This window comes from Enhydra lutris, unplaced genomic scaffold (genome assembly GCF_002288905.1).
Source record: "Enhydra lutris kenyoni isolate GAN:26980312 unplaced genomic scaffold, ASM228890v2 scaffoldscaffold24, whole genome shotgun sequence".
Lineage (NCBI taxonomy): Eukaryota > Metazoa > Chordata > Mammalia > Carnivora > Mustelidae > Enhydra > Enhydra lutris.
The window spans coordinates 28,566,154-28,589,347 of record NW_019154108.1 but is presented as its reverse complement, the minus strand read 5'-3'; the positions used below and the strand labels follow the sequence as shown (position 1 = coordinate 28,589,347).

The following is a 23,194-nucleotide window of genomic DNA, read 5'->3' as shown; positions in this document are numbered from 1 at the left end:
TTTTTTTTTTTTTTTAAGAAGAAAGGGCACCAGGGTGGCTCAGTCATTAAGTGTCCACGGTCCTGGGATCCAGCCCCACACCCAGCTCCATTTGGTGGGACCTGCTCTTCCCTTTCCCACTCCCCCTGCTTGTGTTCCCTCTCTTGCTGTCTCTCTGACAAATAATTTTTAAAAATAAATAAATAAAAACAAAAATGAAAATATGCTGTATTTTATCAAAATTTTTTTCTGCATCTATTAAGAGGATCATGGGGGGTTTTTGTTATTAATTCAATCTCCTTACTCATTATTGGTCAGCTGAGATTTTCTACTTTTTTTATGATTCAGTCTTGGTAGACTCTAAATTTCTAGGAATTCATCTATTTCATCTAGGTTATCTAGTTCTTCGGCTTACAACTCTTCATAGTAACCTCTTAAAATCATTTGTATTTCCGTGATGTCAGTTTGTATTGTCTCTACTTTTTTATAATTTTGAGTTCTCATTCTTTATTGATTATTCTAGTTAAGTTTTGGCAATTTTGCTTATACTTCCGAAAGCCAACACTTAGTTTCATTAATTTTTTTCCCATTATCTTTCTAGTCTTTATTTCATTTATTTATACTTGAAGATTTATTATATCCTTCTTTCTATTAACTTTAGCCCCACGAAAATGGGCCCAAAGAACAAGTTGTTATTTTTCCTAATTTCTTGATGTGTGATGTTAGGTTATTTCAGGTCTTCCTTTTTTCTTAATGTAGGCATTTATCACTATAAATTTCCCTCTTAAAACTGCATTTCCAGCATCCTGTAAGTTTTGATACATTGTGTTTTCATTTTCATTTGTCAAGATATTTTCTAACTTCCATTTTGATTTCTTCCTTGATCCATTGGTTGTTCAGGAGTGTGTTGTCTAATTTCCATGCATTTGAGAATTTTTCAGTTTTCTTCCTGTTATTGATTTCTAGTTTTACACTATTTTTACCATTGATTTCTAGTTTTATGCCATCTTTATAATGATATAAAGAAAAAGATTTTTTAAAAAGATTTTATTTATTTATTTGACAGATAGAGATCAGAAGTAGGCAGAGAGGCAGGCAGAGAGAGAGGAGGAACAGGCTCCCTGCTGAGTAGAGAGCCCAATGTGGGACTCGATCCCAGGACCCTGAGATCATGACCTGAGCCGTAGGCAGAAGCTTAAGCCACTGAGCCACCCAGACACCCCAAGAAAAAGATTCTTGATATAATTTCAACCTTCTTGGATTTGATAAGGCTTGCTTTGTGACCCACCATATGATCTATCGTGGAGAATGTCCCATGTGAACTTAAGAAGAATATGTATTTTAGTGTATTGAATGGAATGTTCTATATATGTCTGTCAGTCTATTTGATCTGTAAGTATTATTCAGATCCACTGTTTCCCTGTTAATTTTCTGTTCGTATTATCTAGCCAGTGTTGAAAGTGGGATGTTGAAGTCCTTTACTATAATTTTATTGCTATCTATTTCTCAAGAATCTTCAGTTTTGTTAATATTTGTTTGAAATATTTAGATACTCTAGTGGTAGGGATATATATTTGCAGATGTTATATCTTCTTGATATATTTGTACCTCTACCACTGTATAGTGACCTTCTTGTCTCTTATGACCAATTTTGCCTTAAAGTCTGTTTTAACTGATGTTAACTATAGGCACTCCTGCTCTCTTTTGGTTACCATTTGCATGGAATCTTTTTTCAAACCTTTACTTTCAGCCTATATACGTCCTTAAACCTTAAGTGAGTCTCTTGTAGGCAGCATATTGTTGGATCTGGGTTTTTTAAATCCATTCATCCATTCTGTATTTTGATTGGAGAATTTAAGCATTTGCATTTAAAGCAATTATTGATAGATAAGGACTTTTCTTGCCACTCTGTTCATTGTTTTCTGTTTCTTTAGTTCCTTTGTTCCCCACTAACATCCATTGTGATTTATTTTTGTAGTAGTATGCTTTAATTTCTTTCTCTTTATCTTTCATCTACTGTATGTTTTTCCTTTGTGATTACCATGAGGCTTCTATAAAACATCTTATAAATATAAGTAGACTGTATTCTTGTGTCAACCACCCAACAAAATTCAGGAGAAAAATCACACCTTTTAGGTGCCACTAATAGTAAAGATTAAAGTTACCTTCTAAGACTACTGCCTAAACTTACTTCCTCGATGCTGGCAAGGTACTCTTGCTTACCCATGTTTATAAATGTTGTTTCCAAACTCCACTGCACTTAGTATATTTTCTCAAGTTTTGCAATTGTAAGGATGCTAGTCACTACAGAAAAACAAGGAATTCATGCTACTTATTTCTTGAGGTAATAGTCATCTACCCACCAGCTTCTTTTCCAGGAAATAGGAAAATGATCCACCCATAACTTGTGGGTAGATAAAGCACATGAACTCTGAAGCTAGATTCTAAAGGGTAGAGGGGCAATGGCCAGGCTTTCCTTATTCGGAGGACCACTGAGGCTGTTGATAGATATCTCCATTTTGTAGGCTTTCTTGATAGCCCTGGGAAGACACCCACTATAAGAGAAGTTATGTCCCAGAGTTCAGTTCTAAAGCATATATATAATTATTACACCTATAGTATCTCCAGCCCTGCCCATCCAGGAAAAGATTTGGCTCAAGAAAATTATGATTTACTTTTATGCTATTATGATGGAATTTTAAAATTAAATTTGTTTTTTGAATGTCTACTTGGTTCCAAGCCCCATGCCAAGGCACTGCAGATAAACTTTAAGGAGTTCATAGCCAAGTGGAGGAAGGGGAAAATTAGACACAGAGACCTGTGAAATAGGGTGGAAATGTGAAAGGGTAAAAGTAACTACAGGGCACTAATTAAACTTGATATGGGGTGGGGTCAGAAAAAATTTCCTGAAAGAGATGAACCTCAACTGAGTTTTAAAGATGAGCATAATTATCCAAATGAGAAATGGAGGTCGGGGGAGCAGAGTGGAGAAGGAGGTGAGCAGAGAGGGGCATCATCAGTGCATGCACAGAGATGAGAAACAGCATGGTGAGTGCCGTAAAGGAAGGACAAGTTGTGGGGCAGAGAATGGTGATGGAACACTTGGAGAAATGGGTAGGGGTCAGATTACAAAAGACCCTGTACTTATATATAGACTTGATCTCATAGATAAACTCTTCCTGGAAGATAATAAGCTAATCCTGTGAGACACTACTAGAATTAACCACAACCACCACCACTACCCCCATCATAAATGTGCTATGTGAGGAAGTGGGGGTGGGAATATTCAATATTCCCTTTTAGAGAGTCTTGATGCACATCAGTATGTTAAAAATTCTGAGATATTCTACTAGAAGGGGTTCCATAAGAAACCATTTAACTTCCTTTAAACTATCATTTCCCAAAAAAATTTGAGCATGGAAACTTCTTTTGTTGTTATGCAGTTACTATTAACATTCTGTAGAGCAAGTGTTCTTTAGAACTCACTTTGGAAAATGCTGTAGGACCTGAGGAGCCATTTTAAGCAGGAAGGTGGTATAGTTCTCTTTGTCTTTTAGATAAGTCACTGTGATTTGATAATGGAAATACTGGAGGAAGCAAGACCAGTTGAAGGTTATTATTTAGGCAAGAGGTTATAATGTCCTAAATTAATAGACAAAAGAATGGGAAGGGGGATATTTGATAAATATTTAGAAGTTAAGATTGATACAGCTTGGAAAAAGAGGGAGAAATCCAGTTGACCTGAGTGATCACAGGGGTAATGAGCCCATTCACTGAAACTAGGAATACAAGAGCAGGTTTTAGATGATGAGTTCAGGGGGATTTAGGTACCAGTGATAAGTCTAAGAGATATCTAGCCACTTGAATTTATGAGTCTAAAGGCATTGTACTCAGAGTTTTGGAAGGAAGAATACAGATTTGAGGAGCATCCATGGATAGCATTAAAACTGTGAGTGCACCTTGAAGAAGGATGGAGAGATTGTAAGGTAAAAATGATGGAGAGAGTTAGCTCTTCTAAGAAAAACTAACATTAAATAGATAAAAAGAGGAGTTCATGGAACAGACCAAAAAGAAAGGGGTCACAAAAATAGGAGGAATGCCAGTAGAGAGCACTCTCAGAAAAGCCTTTAAAAGACAGTGGGGAGCCTGGTGGGGAGCCTGGGTGGCTGAGACAGTTAAGCATCTGACTTGATTTTGGCTCAGGTCATGATCTCAGGTCCTGGGATTGAGCCTCACTCAGGCTCCATGCTCAGTGGGGAGTCTGTGTGAAGATTCTTTCCCTCTCCCTCTACCCCTTCCACTGCTCACTCTCTTCCTCCCCCTCTCTCTCTAATATAGAAATACATCTTAAAAAAAAAAAAAAAAGACAATATGGAAGAATGCCTGGATGGCTCAGTTGGTTAAGTGTTGGACTCTTGGGGCACCTGGGTGGCTCAGTGGGTTAAGCCTCTGCCTTTGGTTCAGGTCATGGTCTCAGGGTCCTGGGATTGAGCCCCGCATCGGGCTCTCTGCTCAGAGGGGAGCCTGCTTCCCCCCAACCGCTGCCTGCCTCTCTGCCTGCTTGTGATCTCCCTCTCTCTCTGTCAAATAAATAAATAAAATATTTAAAAAAAGAAGTGTTGGACTCTTGATCTCAGCTCAGGTCATGAGTTCAAGCTCCTTGTTGGACATGGAGCCTACTTAAAAAGAGAGAGAGAGAGAGAGAGAATAGGAGTGGGAGTGGTCATTACATGGGATTGTTAGTTTAAAAAAAGTAAACATGGTAGGTCATTATGGCAATGACCCCAATGTATCCATGCTTTCCTGTGTCCATGCCCCCTTGCAACTGACCCTATTGCTTCTCCCAAGAAAGGGAATCTACCTCTTCATTCATTGTCTCCGAGCTAGCTTTGTGATTTGCTTTAACTCATAGAATGGGAATAAAAATAATGTTATTCAACTTCCAGAACATAGGATTCAAAGGCCTTGCAGCTTCTCCTCTTACCCTGTTTGAATCCAGAGTCCACAATGCTGAGAAGAAGCCCAGCCCACTCTGTGGAAAATAGAAGGCCATATGGAAGACAGCCAAAGTGCTTTGAAAGACATCCCGCATCAACTGCCAAATCTCTGAATGAGGACATTCTGGACCCTCTAGTCCCACTGAACTATGAGATGACCACAGACACATGAATGCTCCCAGCCAAGACCGACGACAGAATCATCCAGATTGCCAATCCACAGAACTATGAGACATAATAAACCATTGTTTTAAGCCTGTAAATTTTGGTCTGGTTTGATATGGAGCAAAGGCCAACCAAAATGGAAATCAGTATCAATTGTGCAGAGCCTCCCTAAAAAGGGTTAAAACATGTGACAGTAGTGTTGGGACTTAGGGGTGAGTAGAGTCAGAGAGCAGTGCAAAAACTGATTTAAGGTACAGGAGGGAGCCAGCCGTGCTAATGAAGAGGCACCACAGTGGGCAATTCTGTCACCTGAGGCCCCTGGGAAGGTGAAAAATGTGCCCAATGAACTTATGAATCTGGCAGCTAAGATTATTTCTAGATTTCTAATATTCAAGAAATACTAAAACTATCAATGTTTAAGCTACTTATGACAAAGTACAGGAAGAGAGAGAGAAACCAAAGAGAAACAGTTTACTCTACAGCAGAAATTAGAGAAAAAATAGAGTCCATGCTTTGCCAGGTTGCTAACTAAACTTCTTTCTTATCTGCAGTCTTTCCAGCTGGCAAAAGATCTAAACGTCTAGAATGCTGACAGTAAAATATGCCTTTGGGTTCAAGATCAAATAAAGTATGTGCCTAAAGACCCTTTGTTAAGACCACTGAAAGACCAACTCTTGATTGCATGTCTCAGTTTATTTTTATGTGATATCTCATGCTTCAGAGGCAAGCCAGTTTCCTCACATGATAATCACAGGTTGGTATTCAGAGTAGAAGAAAGTGGAAACTGTAAATCTTCTCGAAGCACAGGCTCCAGAACATTCCCAAGGTCACTTCTGAAACATTTTATGGGTCAAAACAAGACACAAGAACAGCCCAAATTCAATGAGGTAGGGGTAGCAGGGAGGGATATAGGCACCACCTCTTAATGGAGGCTCTACAAATAAATTGTGACCATACTATACTGCTCTGGGTAAGAAACTTTCAAACTCTGAGAATATTTTAAATTAAGCTTAGAAATGCTTAAAAAAGGGAAAATATAGTATTATTACTTTATTTTGTATTAAGGAGAAATACGTTCTTCAACAGAAAAAATAAAAGAGAGGAAGGAATTTATAGGTTAAAGAGACTTAAAGGGCATATTCATTAATTACAATGTAACTGTAATTAATTAATACAGATTCAATTTAAAAGTATAAACTGTGAGGGGCGCCTAGGTGCCTCAGTCGGTAAAGGGTCCAACTCTTGATTTTGGCTCAGGATCATGATGTCAGGGTCATGATCTCAGGGTTGTGAAATCAAGCCCCAAGCTCGGCTCCATGCTCAGTGGGAAGTCTACAAGAGATTCTCTCTCTCCCTCTCCGTTTGCCCCTCCCCTCTCTTGTGCTCACTCTCATTAACAAGACAATTGGAAATTTGATCATTGACTTGATATTTGATTAAGGAACTATTATTAACTTCTAGGTACAATATTAATATTTTACTATGTTTTTTAAAACGCTTTAAAATTTTGAGATACATACTGAAGTATTTACAGATGAAATAATATGATATCTGGGATTTGTATTAAATTAATATGGAAAGTAGAGTAGTGAATGAGGCTGCTGATGAGGCAGAGTTAGTCATATTGGTTTTTAAGGCTGGGTGATGGGTACATAGGCACTTATTATAGTATTATATCTACTTTTGTTTATGTTGAAAATTCTTCATTGTAAGTTTTAAAATAAAATTTTAAAAAATGGACTCTGGGCATAATGAATATATGGGCATATTTTTGTGTATTTGTAATATTGAATAAAATGTGTTCTATTAGACCATAACCCCAATTTAAAATGTGCAATTTGATAAGTTGATTTAAACTTGATTTTACCTAGTAATCATATTTTAATATGTTATATAATATGTAATTACTTTAAATTATGTTATATAATATATAATTATTTTTATTTTAATATGTTATATAATTTTAATGTTATATAATATATAATTATATACAAATATGTTTATTTAAAATATAATCTTCCTTATATTAAAACATTTAATCTTAAATATTTTAAGAGAATTTTTGATACATTAGTTTTATTTTAATGTATTAGATTTGCAAGAGTTAAAAAAGCACTTAAGAGAATTTTATATAAAAGAAACTCAAATACATTAAATTTATAAAAGTAGTTTCAGATATTTGAAGATGTTCAGTTAGATAAGTACATAAAGGGCACCAAAGATTATTCAAAGACCCCTCAAAAGCCAACTGCTAAAAATTACTAGACTTAGAAACAGAATAATAAGATAGGTGACTTGAACTCAAAGCTTAAGACATTTATTGTTATTTTTTAACTTTAATAAAGCAAACAAACTTTAATAACAATAGGCTATCAAAAGGTGAAAACTTTTTTTTTCCAGTCACCTGAAAGCCTTATTTAAGAAATAGGAGCATTATTTAAGAAATAAGAATAAGAATTAAAAATAAATAAATAAAAAATAGATTATGCGAACTGTACCAACCATTTGGATTATAGCGACATGCAATCTGGCTTCTTCTATTAAAACTTCTTCTGTTGGGGACTCCTCCTCCTATTTGTTATCAGGTGAAACATAATAAGGATCAGACTAAGTTTAAAAACATAATTAGATTAAATTAAAAATAAGCTAAAATATATAAGAGCTGCCAAACACTTCACTCAACAAAGACTCAAATAACTCAAATCAGAACTGCTATCATGAAGGGATATGTGTAACTGGGTTCACTCTCTGTATGAAAAATGTGGCTTTTAACTGTGGTAAAGTAACAATTCATTTGGGAGATTTGCAAGTCAGATTCTCCCCCAAACCTACCTATGCTTGACTGCTCTCTGAAGAAACCTGTGTTCTTTGCTTTTTATAATAACATGAGGACAGATCGCTCAGCTCCTCTAATGGTTGGAAATATGGGCTTGCCAGAGGCCATTCATAGTTAGTAAATCAACCAGTGTGTAAAAATACCAATTCTCCTCTATTTGACAAATAAACCTAGATAACTAAGACCTTCTCTTTAGAGAGAATTCAAAATCTTTTCACCAAGATAGCAAAGCTAGTAAATATATCCCCCGTCCTCAGTTTTCTGACATTTCATTTGCAGGATCAAATTTCTTTATATGAGAGGCAGACCCAGGACAGAAGAAGGAATATTTTTTTTTTTTTTTTTTTTTTGCCGGGTATCAACTCACAGGAAAGTTGTATTCAATCTTTGTTTTTTCTTCTACTAAGGTCCAATTAACATTTGTCAAAATTTTTTCTGTTTTGAATAGTGTGATTGTGTTCTGTATTATCTCTTGAATGTGCTTAATGGCATTTTGCATGGCCATTTGCCTTGGGAGGGAAATAGCACACAAACCTGTGACGAAAAAAAAAAGCAAGAGTCTTAATAGAATACAGTGAAGACTGTAAGAAGAGGCAAAATCCTGCAAGATGGAGTGAAATCTTGTTGCTGTAGTGAATCACCTGCACAGCCAAACAATAGTGTTTAGAGCAAGGACAACCTTTGGTCCAAAGTCTTCCAGAAAATTACCCATCTCTCTGTTTCTTCTGGCTGCAGAGCTCAACTTTATCTGACTCAGCTGCTAAGGAATGCTTTATTAGTTTCCTTCCATTCCCGTTACCAAGAGATGTGACTTGTTACTTCAAGGTCCCTAATCAGTATTTCTCAAAGTATAAGAAACTACTCATGTCTTCTTCAGGTACGAAGGTTGCCTATTAATCTGTGCAAATTCCCTGGCCCACCTCATACCTAGAGAATTAGACTGGCCTTGGAATTTGCAACTGAACAATTCTCCGACTAATTCTTATAAAAATTTTAAAATTAAAAAATTTTTAAATAAAAAGGTCACCGCAATAGAGATCCCTCAAATTTAGTATATCTGTTTCCGGGCCAGCAAATCTACATGCTCCAAAAATTGTAGCCATTTGTATTTTCTTGAGGTATGAATTTGAAGTTACAGCTATGAGGCTCACTCACCAAAAACAAGAATTAATTTTTTTTTTGAAGATTCTATTTATTCATTCCACAAAGAGATAGAGAGAGCACAAGCAGGGCAAGTGGCAGGCAGAGGGAGAGGGAGAAGCAGACTCCCTACCAAGCAGGGAGCCTGATGCAGGGCTTGATTCCAGGACCCCAAAATCATGACATGAGCCAAAGGTAGATGTTTAACTGAAAGAGCCACCCAGGTGCCCCCCAAAAGAATTTAATTAGTGAGTGAACTTGGTCCGCTCACTTGGAATTACATCTCAATAAAGTTGTTCTCTCTTCATAATTGCGCATGAATGGTCTCATAGACAGTTAAAACGAGTTCTAAATGTTTAGCTTAACTTTACTGTATTCTCTGTGGGACACTGTGTGTAATGATGGTGTTTGAAATTTTCAGGATTCCCAAGGTCTGGAAACCTATCCCTCTTGACTCATTATGGTCCAGAGCAAACATGCATTTGACTGTAGGCTGAAGTTAGAAGTTGTCAGCTTTAGATTCAAAATTCCCATGACTGAGACCACACAAGAAGAAATTTTTCTCTTTTTCGGGGGAAACATGAGTGTATGTGGACCACTTGGTGGCACCAATACATTTGAGTGAACTCCCTGTATTTAGATGATCCTGGAAGTGTATGAGGAGGGAATCTCTTAAAGCCTTAGACTAGACGGAAGCAGTTAGTTTGAAACTCCTACTGATAAAACTCAACTCTGACAAGTATTAAATGTGTGCCATGTAGTATTTCTGGAAAGGATGAGTATGGATTCTGAGGGGAGAAAGACCGTTATCATGCACTTCCGTTTTATAATGAAAATTTTTGAGGTTTAGCTACTACAATAAAAAAAATTTGGAGAGGGATGGAGGTGCCTGGGGGGCTCAGTTGGTTAAGCATCCAATTCTTGATTTTAGCTCAGGTTATGATCTCAGGATCTTGAGATGGAGCCCCACACAGGCTCCATGCTAAGTGTGAAGCCTCCTTGGGATTCTCTCTCCCTCTGCCTCTCACACACACACACTCTCTCTCTCCCAAAAATAAATAAATAAATAATAAAATTTTTACAAATTTTGTAAGGGAGGAAAAAGAGAAGAAAAAATATTACCATGACAACCTAGAAGTGTCAGAATAAGAGGAATCACAGGAAAGAAGCATGGGAGAAATCCAGATGTTACATCCTAAGCAAAGAGAATGGAGTGGGTCTGGACCCCTGGGAGTCAAAGGAATTGGTGGGAAGGGAGGTGTGAGAAAGTCTTCAAAGATCAAATTAACTTTCCTCATGTTCCACTGTGGGCTTTTGCTGACAAAGCATACCTTTCTACTGAGAATGAGAACAAATCCATAACTGGGGGGAAAGGAGAGCTACCAAAAGTCTGCCTAATTTACTAGTTCAGTTTACATATTGGGGCCTTTGGGTTTGAGGTGGGCAGTAACAGGAAGTTATGCTAGAGTTTTTGTGGGGTTCAGTTTTACAAAAGGACATGACTGAAAAGACACAAATGGAGGTGATGTCTCTCACAGGTAGGATAGGGTAAATTCACCAGGCTATTTCCTTGACTAGAAGAACTCTCTTTCAACATCATCCTTCCATTGCCTCTCATTAGTTCCAGGCTTTCCAAGAAACTTCCTGATGACTAGTTTTGTTTATCGAGGAAATTGGTATTTAGAGGTAAATACCCTGAATAATGATCACAATTATTTCAGACATAGAAATAAATCATCTTATTATAAATTAATAAATTGATTTTCTGCCTTATCCATATTTTCCTGTGAGTGCAGCATATGTGAATCTCCAGCAGTTGGATCAATTCTAGATACACTGAAAAAATCAAACACCAGCATAGCTAAGACCAGGCCATGGGATACTGAATGATACTAAGGCCCTATTCTAAGACTTGGTGTAATCCTACCTCACCTTCTCCATCCCCAGTTGACTATACTGCCACCAATTATCTTATCCTAGATTTCTCTATTGACCATGTATCTCTGTGTGATTTAATCATACTTATGCATTTTACTATCAATGGCCTCAAATGTCTTCTGGAAATAAGCCACTGTGGCACAGTCTACTGACTGTCTCCCAATATCCATTTTCCCCTTCTTCTTTACCAACCGAATTTCCAAGTTTTGGCTAAGCACATGGTCAGCCAGATAGGGATAATATTTCACAGCTTCTATTACCCATGAATGACTATGTGACCAAATTTTGGCCAATGGAATGTGAGTGGTAATGATGCATACAATTTCTAGATTCTGCCCTTAAAAGGAAACGGCTTACCCTCCATTGCCACCTATCTCCTCATTTCCCCTGTCTAGTCGGTTGGATTGAAGATATAGTGGTAGTGAGCCAACTTCTACCTTGCAGACAAGAACAACATCCCGGGGAATGGAGGAGAAACAAAAAAGAAGCAGAACTACCCCACTCTTTTGGACATTTAGGTAGGGGGTGGGGGAGAAAGTCCTCTATCTTGTTTAAGCCACTGTGAATGTGGTTTCTGTTAAACTGGCTGAACCAATACCCCCAATTAATACAGCATCAATAAGTAATAAGTGAATGAAAATGAATGATTTCATAGTCAATTCCTTGAACTTCATAAGAAATGTCCCCATGACCCCCAACAATAATCTATTTGCATTATTTCCCCCAGTTAATTAATGAAAGACAGATTTACTTTACCTAATGTCCTGGCTGAATGAGTCATCATGTACGAATTTATTCCCATAGTCAATAGTGATATTACCTGTACATACAATATAAACTAAAAAACAAAACACACAAGTAGTTAGAACCAAAAGATGAAGAAGTTCTCCAAAGGGCATCATTGTTCAACTAACCAACATCAACAAAATTCTATCTTAATCCACATTTTTTAATCCTATTTCTGAGAAGTAAATTGAGGCAAAAGGGTTATTTTGTAGACACTGTTTGAATATAATACACTGGAGCAGAAATTAGTTTTCAATGTGAATGAGAGAAGAGTTTATAATTTCTGGGAGGGATAAGAACACTGGTGGAAGAGCTCTCCATCGCTGCAGCAGCCTTGCAAAGCTAGCAAGGTGGTAGGCATCACAGACACAGCTCTGGAGCCTGCAGGGCCAGGGGTGAGGAGGACCCAGCAACTGCAGGCAGTGGTGACACAGCAGGGAGGGAAAGGGTATCTGCCACCAGCATTTACTACAGCTCAGGAGGCTCTGAAGGAAGCTGCAGGAACCATGGTGGGGTCTGGAGAGTCACCGTGCAGAAACAAGCATACAATCACTTTCGCAGGTCTTAGCTCTGCCCCTATTAGCCATGTAATTTGGAGTCAGTTAACTTAACCATTCTGAGCCTCAGTGCCCTTCACTGGAAACTGGAGTTAATAGTAGTATGTCTTTTGGAGAGTGTTTTCCAAATTTGACTAACAACACTAAACACCTGAAGTACATCTAAAAGATACCGACTTCCAGGTTTCTTCCCTGAAGGTTCTGATCGTGCAGGTAGGGAGTGGTGCTAAAGGGATTGGTGTAACATCAGATAGATTTGGGAAATACTGTAAATGATATTCCAGTGTTAGCATTCCATTGACTTGGTTTTAGGCTGATTCCTTGAACAAAAGATAATTGAAAGAGCTCAGATTTTTGTTATGATACCTTTCCTTTGGGGCATGAAAGGACCCTAAATCTCTACAAAACCACTGGTTAGTTTGAACTCCAAATTCCCACATGATAACTATAGATAAGAAGGGCAGATCCTCAGGAAAGACTGTAAGGAATATAATAGTCCATTTAAAAAATAACTTCTTCCTTTAGGAGTTAGGGCACCTGAGTTCTTCCCCTAACATGCTATTCTCTTTGTTTTGATGTCTCTACAGGCAAGATGGAGAGGGAGATAACTGATCCCCCAAAGAAATTTTTAAAATATTGTACTGCTGGAGTCTTCTGGAACAGGAGCAAAATGACAAAGAGAAAACCCTGAGCTGGAAATCAGCCAATATCAAGAAACCCTGTACATTTACCTGTAGATTAAAGTTCCTTGGGAGGTGGGCAGGTGTTTTTAATTCACATTATTCGAGTGGCTTTTCTCCCTCCAGCAGCAGGCTTGGAATTCATCTGACTGGGAGGTGTTTGGGGATTGTCCTGGGGATTTCTGGCAACTTTTATCAATTTCTCCAGCTAGCTCCCACCATAGTCACAAATGACGAGGGGCCCTAACACTGTCAGCAGATGCACTGGGCTCTTTGGATCTTCCCTAGAGTCTCGGTACCACAGACACTGCCACCATCAGATTGCCCAGAAATCCACCAGCTAGCCTATGGAGAAAAAGGCTTTGAGGGAGAGTAACATTAATTGAGCATTTGCTAAGTGGCAGGTATTTTACTAAGTATCATCTCAATCTTCAACTGGAAATTGAGGTTCTACAAATCTGGGAAACTTGCCCAAGGTCACCCAGCCTGTGATGGTAGAACCAGGATTTGATCTCAAGTCTATCTGATTCCCACACCATTAACCACTACTTGACTGTTGGTCCCTTTCATACTGTCAAAACAAACTTTCCTCTGAAAGTTCCTTTCTACTTAAAAGAACACATTTTTCAAATCTAATTTTTAAAACGGTTAACTTTGGTAGTGCCTGGGTGGCTCAGTCAGTTAAACGGTTGCTTTTGGCTCAGGTCATGATCCCAGGGTCCTGGGATCTAGTCCCACATCGGGCTTCCTGCTCAGTGGAGAGTCTGCTTCTCCCTCTCCTTCTGCCTGCCACTCTGCCTACTTGGGCTCTCTATCTCTCTGTCAAATAAATAAATAAATAATCTTTAAAAAAATGGTTAACTTTGGGAGAAGGAAAAGAAGATGGTGAAGGAGTAGGAGGACCCTAGGCTCATCTTGTCCCCATAAACATAACTAGATAACTATCAAATCATTTATCTAAATAACCCCAGAAACCAACCTGAAGACTGACAGAAAAAACTCCACAACTAAAGGAAGAGAAGAAACCACATCAAGGAAGGTAGGAAGTACAGAGAGGTGGTTTGGGGAAGAAACAGATCGCAAGTGCTATGGAAGGGAGGGAGTCCTGGTCATGGAGAAAGGTGAGAGAGAGAGGCACACAGGGGAATGCACAAGGAGAGCACTTCCCTAAAGGCACTGGCTGGGAAAACAAGAGGGGTTGGTTTTTGTGAGTTTTTGCAACCAGTGGGACTTAGAGACAAGTTTTAAAGGCCAGCCGGCTTGGCTGGGATAGAGCCCTGAGGAACCTGCCCTACTCCTGGAGAGAAGGCAGACAAATAACCTGGGGGCAGGTGGCATGGAAATAGCATCTGAAGAATGCCTGGGGCACACAGCAGGGAGATAATTCATTCTTCTTGGAGCATGTACCTGAGAGGTAGGATTCTTACCTCTCTGGAGACAAAGGAGCCAGCAGGTGCCATTTACCTCCCTTGCCCCTCAGCATAAACACACAGCCACCTTCAGGAGGCAGCACAGTGCCCACAGAGGCTGCCTAAGATGCTTACACCAAGTCCAACCCACCCTGTTCTCTGGAACACCTGCCCTCTGTCAGGCTTGCCTCTGTCCCAACATGGCCAGCCCCTTCCCCAGAAGGCCAGCAGAAATCCCTGCCCATACCATATTTCCTGACCAGAGTTCTGCTGGACTTCAGTTTTAGTAGTAGTAGTATCAGGTCTCTTTTAACAAGCAGACCAGAGCACACCTAGTTAAAACTCACCACACTCTGGCCAAGGACCAAACAGTGCCCACTGCAGGCAAGGAGAGTCTCTGCTGATACCTGGCCTGAGGATACAGCAGTCAAACACAACAGCAGAGTGCACACAGCATGCCTCAGACACTCTCTGAAGTGCCAGGCCCTAAACACTCTATGACCTCTTCTTCATAAAGCTGTTACTTTCAGGAGCAGGAAACATAACTGGCTTTTCTAATATGGAGAAGAAAGCAGAGACTTAGACAAAATGTCCAGATGGAGGAATCCATCCCACATGAAAGAACAAGATAAGGTCACAGTCAGAGATCTAAGCAAAACAGATATAAGTAACATTCCTGATAGATAATTTAAAGATTTTATTTATTTATTTGACAGACAGAGATCACAAGCAGACAGAGAGGCAGGCAGAGAAAGAGAGAGGAAGAAGCAGCCTCTCTGCTGAGCAGAGAGCCTGATGCGGGGCTCGATCCCACGACCCTGGGATCATGACCTGAGCCGAAGGCAGAGGCTTTAACCCACTGAGCCACCCAGGCGCCCCCCTGATAGAGAATTTAAAGCAACAATCATAAAGATACTCACTGGGCTTGGGAAAAGAATAGAAGATTTCAAGGAGACTCTTACCACAGAGATAATAGAATTAAAAAAGTATCTGTCAGAAATGAAAAATGCAGTAATTGAGATTGGAAACCAGCTTGAGGCAATGAACACAAGGCTGAAAGAAGCAGAAGAATAAATAAGTGATATAGAAGACAAAATAATGGAAAATAAGGAAGCAGAACAAAAGAGAGAAAGAATTATGGAACACGAGAATAGACTCGGGGAATCGAGTGACTCTGTCCAAAGCAATAACAATCACATTATAGAAGAACGGGGGAGCAGGAAATTTATTTGAAAAAATAATAGCAGAAAACTTCCCTAATCTGGGAAAGAAACAAACATCCCGATCCAAGAGACACAGAGAACTCCCATCAAAATCAACCAAAGCAAGCCAACATTAAGACATATTGTAATTAAATTTGTAAAATATAATTAAAAAAAACAACTATTGAAAGCAGCAAGACAAAAGAAGTCCTTAGCTTTCAAGGGAAGACCCATAAGGCTGGCTATAGATTTCTCAACAAAAACACTGCAAGCCAGAAGGGAGTGGCATGACATATTTAAAGCGCTGAATGGGAAAAATCTGTAGCCAAGAATATTCTATCCAGCAAGGCTATCATCCAGAAGAGAAGGAGAGAAAAAAAGTTTCCCATACAAAAACTAAAGGATGGGATGCCTGGATGGCTCATTCAGTTAAGTGGCTGCCTTCAACTCAGGTCATGATCCCAGCAGCCTCAGATCGAGTTCTGCATCGGGCTCCTTGCTCAGAAGAGAGCCTGCTTCTCCCTCTGCCTGTCATTCTCCCTGCTTATGCTCTCTCCCTCTCTCTTTCTGACAAATAAATAAAATCTTTTTTTAAAAACCCCCAAAACAAACAAACAAAAAACTAAAGGAGTTTGTGACCACAAAACCAGTCCTACAAGAAATACTATTGGGGTATCTTTGAGTGTGGAAAGACCAAAAGTGACAAAGACAAGAAAGGAACAGAGAATACTTCCAGAAACAATGACAAAACAAGTAATAAAATGGCACTAAGTACATATCTATCAATAATTACTCTGAATGTAAATGGACTGAATGTTCCAATCTAAAGACATAGGGTATTGGAATGGATAGAAAAAACAAGACCCATCTATATGTTGGCTACAAGAGACTCATTTTAGATCTAAAATCACCTGCAGATCCAAAGTGAGGGGGTAGAGAAACATTTATCATGCAAATGGATGTAAAAAAAAAAAAAAAAAAAAGGCCAGAGTAGTGCTATCACTAGCCAGAGCTCTTAAAGATGTTCCTCTGGAGATGCCCTGCTTTCTTGTTGTTGTTTTGTTTTGTTTGTTTTGTTTGTTTTTTTGTGACCTTGTCAAAAGTCACCAGTCCAAGATGGTAAAACTTTTGGACTTGCCTTACCAAGGCCTGCAAAGGTGAAATCCTCCTAGTATCCATCTTTTGAGGCTTTCTAGAAGATTTTAGGTGAAGAAAGCCACTTGAGATTTTATACTCTCTGTCTTGCCTCCTGTATTCTCGAAACTATTACCTCATGCAAGCTTCTGTGCTTGCATTGCCCTCTGAATCTAACATTAACTTTTCTCAAATGGATTAAAAAATAGTTATACAATAATCTCCAAAATCTTCGGAAGGAAGCAGAAGGAATCTTCTAAGCTATCAGGGCTTTTCCTCTCAGTCTCTGAACCTGGGGACAATACCTGGGGTTCCTTCCTACCCTGGGATGAGGAGAATAATCTTTAATAAAGTCGATAGGAAACGCTGAGTATGGAGCTGTGAGGACAATCACTTTAAAACCGCCTGCATCTATGGTGAGGAGAGGAAGAGCTGCCACTGCTGATCAGGATTATGAATGGGGGATCCTTTTGAACTTTCTAGGCAACAATGGATTTCACAGGGCATTGTTTCTATAACTCTTAAAACCTTGTTAATTATCCCACAAAGAAAGCACTCTGGCGACTGGGAGGTTAGGAGTTGGCCCAGTTGGGGGTGGAGGGTTAGGAGGCTACAGGTAGGAAGTTTGAAGGGCTGTGGGGAAAGGGTGAGATGTTCTGAGACCTGGGGCCAACTTCATTCTGGGCTTGCCTGTGTGTTCAGTTTGGCTTTGGGCTGGATTCTGGGGAGAGATGGGCTTGCTATTCAGGGAGGCATGAAGTTCTGCCTTAGACTAAATGATGTTTATAGTTGTGGCTCTTTTCTACTCTTATGCTGTGCTGAAGTGATGGAGACCGGGCTGTGCTACAAATAAATAATTTTATCTTGTTTTTGTTAAAAAAAATATATATGGACAAACTAGACTTTAAAATAAAGTCTATAGGGGCACCTGGGTGGCTCAGTGGGTTAAAGCCGCTGCCTTCAGCTCAGGTCTTGATCTCAGTGTCCTGGGATCTCTGCTCAGTGGGGAGCCTGCTTCCTTCCTCTCTCTCTCTGCCTGCCTCTTTGCCTAGTTGTGATCTCTGTCTGTCAAATAAATAAATAAATCTATAAAAAATTAAAAAAATAAAATAAAGTCTATAACAAGAGATGAAAAAGGGCACTCCATCATAATAAAGGAGGGCAAGTGATATTATGAGCACTGGGTGTTACACGCAACTAATGAATCATTGAACATTACATCAAAAACTAATGATGTATTATATGTTTGCTAATTGAATTTAAATTAAAAAAAATGAAAAAAAGAGCTGTTACACAAATTCTGTAATACAAAAACAATGTACAAAAATCTGTTGCATTTCTATACACCAATAATGAAGCAGCAGAAAGACAAATTAAGGAATCAATCCCATTTACAATTGCACCAAAACTTCTAAGATACTTAGGAAAAAACATAACCAAATAGGTAAAAGACCAGTACTCTGAAAACTATAAAACACTGATGAAAGAAACTGAAGAGGACATGAAGAAATGTAAAGATATTCCATGCTCATGGATTAGAAAAATAAATATTGTTAAAATGTAAAGATATTCCATGCTCATGGCTTAGTAAAACAAATATTGTTAAAATGTCTATGCCACCCAAAGCCATTTACACATTTAATGCAATCCCTATCAAAATAACACCAGCATTTTTCACAGAGCTAGAATAAATAATTCTAAAATTTGTATGGAGCTACACAAGACCTCAAATAGCCGAAGCAACCTTGAAAAAGAAAAGCATCACAATTGTGATGGAGGCATCACAATTTGGAATTCAGGTTATTTTACAAAGCTGTAGTGATCAAAACAGTGTGGTACCAGCACAAAAACAGACACATGGCTCAATAGAACACAATAGAAAACCCAGAAATGAACCCACAACTATAGGGTCCATTAATTTTTGGCAAAGCAGGAATGAATATTCCAGGGAAAAAGACAGTCTCTTCAACAGATAATGTTGGGAAAACTGATAGCAACATGCAAAATAATGAAACAAGACCACTTTCTTACACCATACACAAAAATAACTTCAGAATGGATGAAAAACCTAAATATGAGACAGGAAACCATTAAAATCCTAGCGGAGAATATAGGCACTAACCTCTTTGACGTCAGCCATAGCAACATCTTTCTAGCTAGTCTCTGGAGGCAAGGAAAACAAAAGCAAAAATAAAGGACTGGGACTTCATCAAAATAAAAAGCTTCTGCACAGGGAAGGAAGCAATCAACAAAATTAAAAGTCAGCCTATAGGGGAAGAATGGGGAAAGATATTTGCAAATGACATATCTGATAAAGGGTTAGTATCCAAAATATATAAAAAACTTACACAACTTAACACCCAAAAAAACCAAATAATCCAACTAAAAAATAGATAAAAGACAATGGATAGAGATTTTTCCAAAGAAGACATACAGCTGGCCAATAGACAGATGAAAACATGCTCCATACCACTCATCACCAGGGAAATACAAATCCGAACTACAACGAGATATCGCCTCACACTTGCCAAAATGGCTAAAATAAAAAACACAAGAAACAACAGCTGTTGGTGAGGATATGAAAAAAGGGGAACCCTCTTGCACCGTTGGTGGGAACGCAAACTGGTACAGCCACTAAGGAAAACAGTATGGAGATTCCTCAAAAGGCTGAAAATAGACCTATCTTATGATCCAGCGATTGTATTATTAGGCATTAACCCAAAAGACTAAAATACCAGTTCAAAGGGATACATGGACCCTGATGTTTATAGCGACATTATCAACAATAGCTAAACTAGGGGCGCCTGGGTGGCTCAGTGGTTTAAGCCGCTGCCTTCGGCTCAGGTCATGATCCCGGGTCCTGGGTTCGAGCCCCGCATCGGGCTTTCTGCTTGGCGGGGAGCCTGCTTCCTCCTCTCTCTCTGCCTGCCTCTCTGCCTGCTTGTGATCTCTGTCAAATAAATAAATAAAATCTTTAAAAACAAAACAAAACAAAAAAAAAAACAATAGCTAAACTATGGAAACAGCCCAAGTGTCCATCGACTGATAAATGAATAAAGAAGGTGTGGTATATGTATATAATGGAATATTCCTTGGCCATCAAAAAAGAATGAAATCTTGCCATTGCAACAACATGGATAGAGCTAGAGAGTATAATGTTAAGCAAATAAGTCAGTCAGAGAAACATAAATACCATATGATTTTACTCATATGTGGAATTTAAAAAACAAAATGAACAAAGAGGCAGAAAAAAAGAGAGAAAAGGAGGCAAACCGAGAAACAGACTCTTAACTATAGAGAACAAACTGATGATTACCAGAGGGGAGGTGGGTAGGGGGGTGGGTAAAATGGGTGATGGGGATTAAGCAGGGCCCTTGATGTGATGAGTATTGTATGTAAATATTCAATCACTAAATTGTACACCTGAAACTAATATTACACTGTATGTTAACTAATTGGAATTTAAATGAAAACTTTAAAAAAATGGTTAGCTCTATTATTGGGAACTATGACAAGTACTACAAAATAAATAAAAATGAGTAAATATGAATAAATATGAGATACAATTTTTTCCTACCAATTGTGGTGACTCCATTTTTTTTTCAGCCAGATTATGAATATCAGGAGCCAGGAGTAAGCTAAAAACTCCTTTAATTCCAGACCATGCTATAACAATTCCCCATTTCCAATTATATTCGTAATTTGTATGCATCAGAATGGGGCTCACTAACACAACAGTAAGCAACCTGTGGAAAGAAAAAAAATTTATTAATCACACCTAATGTATCAATGTTATTCATGGTTGAATACTACATTTCATATCAGATTTTTTTCAGGAAAAATAAAATAATCAGTTTATTAACAAGTTGTTCAAACTTTTTGGGACAAATCAAATCTACTGTCTAAATTTTGCATATAATACTCATATCTTGAAAAACAGTGCTAGAAGTTTTATACAAATACAAGGATTTATTATTAACACTATTGGGCACTATTTGGATTTGCGTAGTAAATTTCTGAAAGAAAGTTCTTCAAATAACATTGACAAGCTCATCTATTCCATGGAGGGCCATGACTAGATTCAGAAATTGGGCCAAAAGGACATGCAGATGATGGCCAGAAAGGGAAAATTATTGTAGGCACATTAATAAATGGCTTAACCAAAGTTTTCTTGTGCTCCCTTGAAACTCATAAATTAAATGTCACATAAGTAATCTCAGTTTGTGTCTTTTTTCCTCTACAGAACAGTTTTCTTTGCTTTTCTTTTTAGAGTGGGGAGGGACAGACGGAGAGGGAGAGAGAAAATCTCAAGCAGGCTCCATGCCCAGCACGGATCCTGACACTGGGCTCAATCTCACAATCCTAAAATCATGACCTAGGCTCTCAAGAGTCAGACGCTTAACTGACAGAGTCACCCAGGTGCCCCTCTCTTCTTTTTTCTTATTTGAGAATAGTTGACCCACAATGTTAATCATAGTTTTATGTGCAACATAGTGATTCCACAACTCTATTATTATGCTATGCTCTCCACAAGTGCCTACGGATCATTTTTCTATAAGACCCTCTACCCAAAATTTAGAATCTATATTTAGGGGATCTGCACCAAATGAATATCAGTACTATCCCTCAAAGCAGATTTCAGCAGAAAGAAAATTGACATGTCCTTAGCCTCAGAAAATATATTGTGTATCAGTTGCTCAGCTGGGAATTTCACAAGACAGTTTAGAGAATTTCTATCATTGAGAAACAGAAAATCTGCAATTACCGTCTGCAACATATGTAATTAATTTGAACAAACTCCTCTGCCTTGCATTTAAGCCTTTTGCAAAGTAATTCTTATCAACATTTTCAGCCTTACTAATTGGTCTTTCTCTGAAATACCATGGAGTCCAGCCAAAATAGAACAACTCATATCATTTCCTGATATCAAAAACAGAAAGGCAGTGTAGTAAAATCTCAGGAGTCAGTCTACCTAGGTTTCAAGTTGAGGCTGCTTTTGCCAACCATGTAAACTTAAGCAAGCTCTTTAACCTACTTATTTATTTAAAAGATTTTATTTATTTGAGAGAGTGGGAGAGAGAGTAAGAGAGTGCACAAGAGGGGAGAAGGTCAGAGGGAGAAGCAGAATCCCCATGGAGCTGGGAGCCTGATGCAGGACTCGAGCCCCAGACTCCAGGATCATGACCTGAGCCGAAGGCAGTGGCTTAACCAACTGAGCCACCCAGGCACCCTCTTTAACCACTTTAAACCTCAGTTTCTTCACCTGTAAAGTGGAGGTGATATATAACAATAAGTACACTTGCCTCAAAGGATTATTGTGAAGACTCAATTAAATGAGGCAACATACATAGGATTTAGAATGATGTTTTGAATGTGGTCAGCACTCAATACATGTTAGCAATAATTATTGTGTCCAGGCCTTAGTTTGGCTCATCCTCTAAAATGTTTTTCTCAACAAGTCTCTTATGAAAAGCCCACCCATATTTTGAGGGACCCTCAGGATGACTCCTTCCATTAAAGCCTTTCCTCTAGTGAGATGGATCCAATAGTTCACCTCAGATCCCTGGCACTCCCAAGCCATTTGACTTTGGGCAAGGTACTTTGCCTTTGTTGGCCAGTTTCTTCATCCATAAAATTCCCATCTCCTAGTGTTGTTATGAAGATGAAATGAGACACCAGAAGTGTAGCCGAGCCAAACAATGTGCATATTCTTCATATTCTCTCTTCATTTTCTTTTTCTTTTTCTTTTTTTTTTTGACAGACAGAGATCACAAGTAGGCAGAGAGGCAAACAGAGAGAGAGGAAGGGAAGCAGGCTCCCTGCTGAGCAGAGAGCCCGATGTGGGGCTTGATCCCAGGACCCTGGGATCATGACCTGAGCTGAAGGCAGAGGCTTTAACCCACTGAGCCACCCAGCTACCCCTTCTCTCTTCATTTTTTGTGACCAGTCTCAATTGGCGCGTGAGCTTCCATCGTACAAAGAAGCGTAAATTGCATACACATCCTTGTGTGTGAGAGTGACTATATGAGTGGTGTGCAGGGCCTTCAGAGTCAGCAAAAGCAATGTCCCCTGAGAACCTCTTATAAAGGAAGTTCCGGGACACCTGGGTGGCTCAGTTGGTTAAGCAGCTGCCTTCGGCTCAGGTCATGATCCCAGCGTCCTGGGATTGGGTCCCGCATCGGGCTCCTTGCTCTGCAGGGAGCCTGCTTCTCCCTCTGCCTCTGCCTGCCATTCTGTCTGCCTGTGCTCGCTCTCTCTCCCTCTCTCTCTCTGATAAATAAATAAAATCTAAAAAAAAAAAATTTTTTTTAAGATTTTATTTATTTATTTGACAGAGAGAGATCACAAGTAGGCAGAGAGGCAGGTAGAGG

The 23,194-nt window shown here is 38.9% G+C and overlaps 1 protein-coding gene across 1 annotated transcript in view; it reads right to left on the bottom strand.

The window, feature by feature from the left end:
• LOC111150855 (solute carrier family 9 member C2 (putative)) overlaps window positions 1-23,194 on the bottom strand; it is a 102,601-nt gene that overhangs the window by 52,087 nt on the left and 27,320 nt on the right. Inside the window, 4 exon segments of the mRNA XM_022508492.1 lie at window positions 7,644-7,748; window positions 8,345-8,511; window positions 11,812-11,893; window positions 20,401-20,569. Coding sequence (XP_022364200.1) covers window positions 7,644-7,748; window positions 8,345-8,511; window positions 11,812-11,893; window positions 20,401-20,569 — 523 coding nt within the window.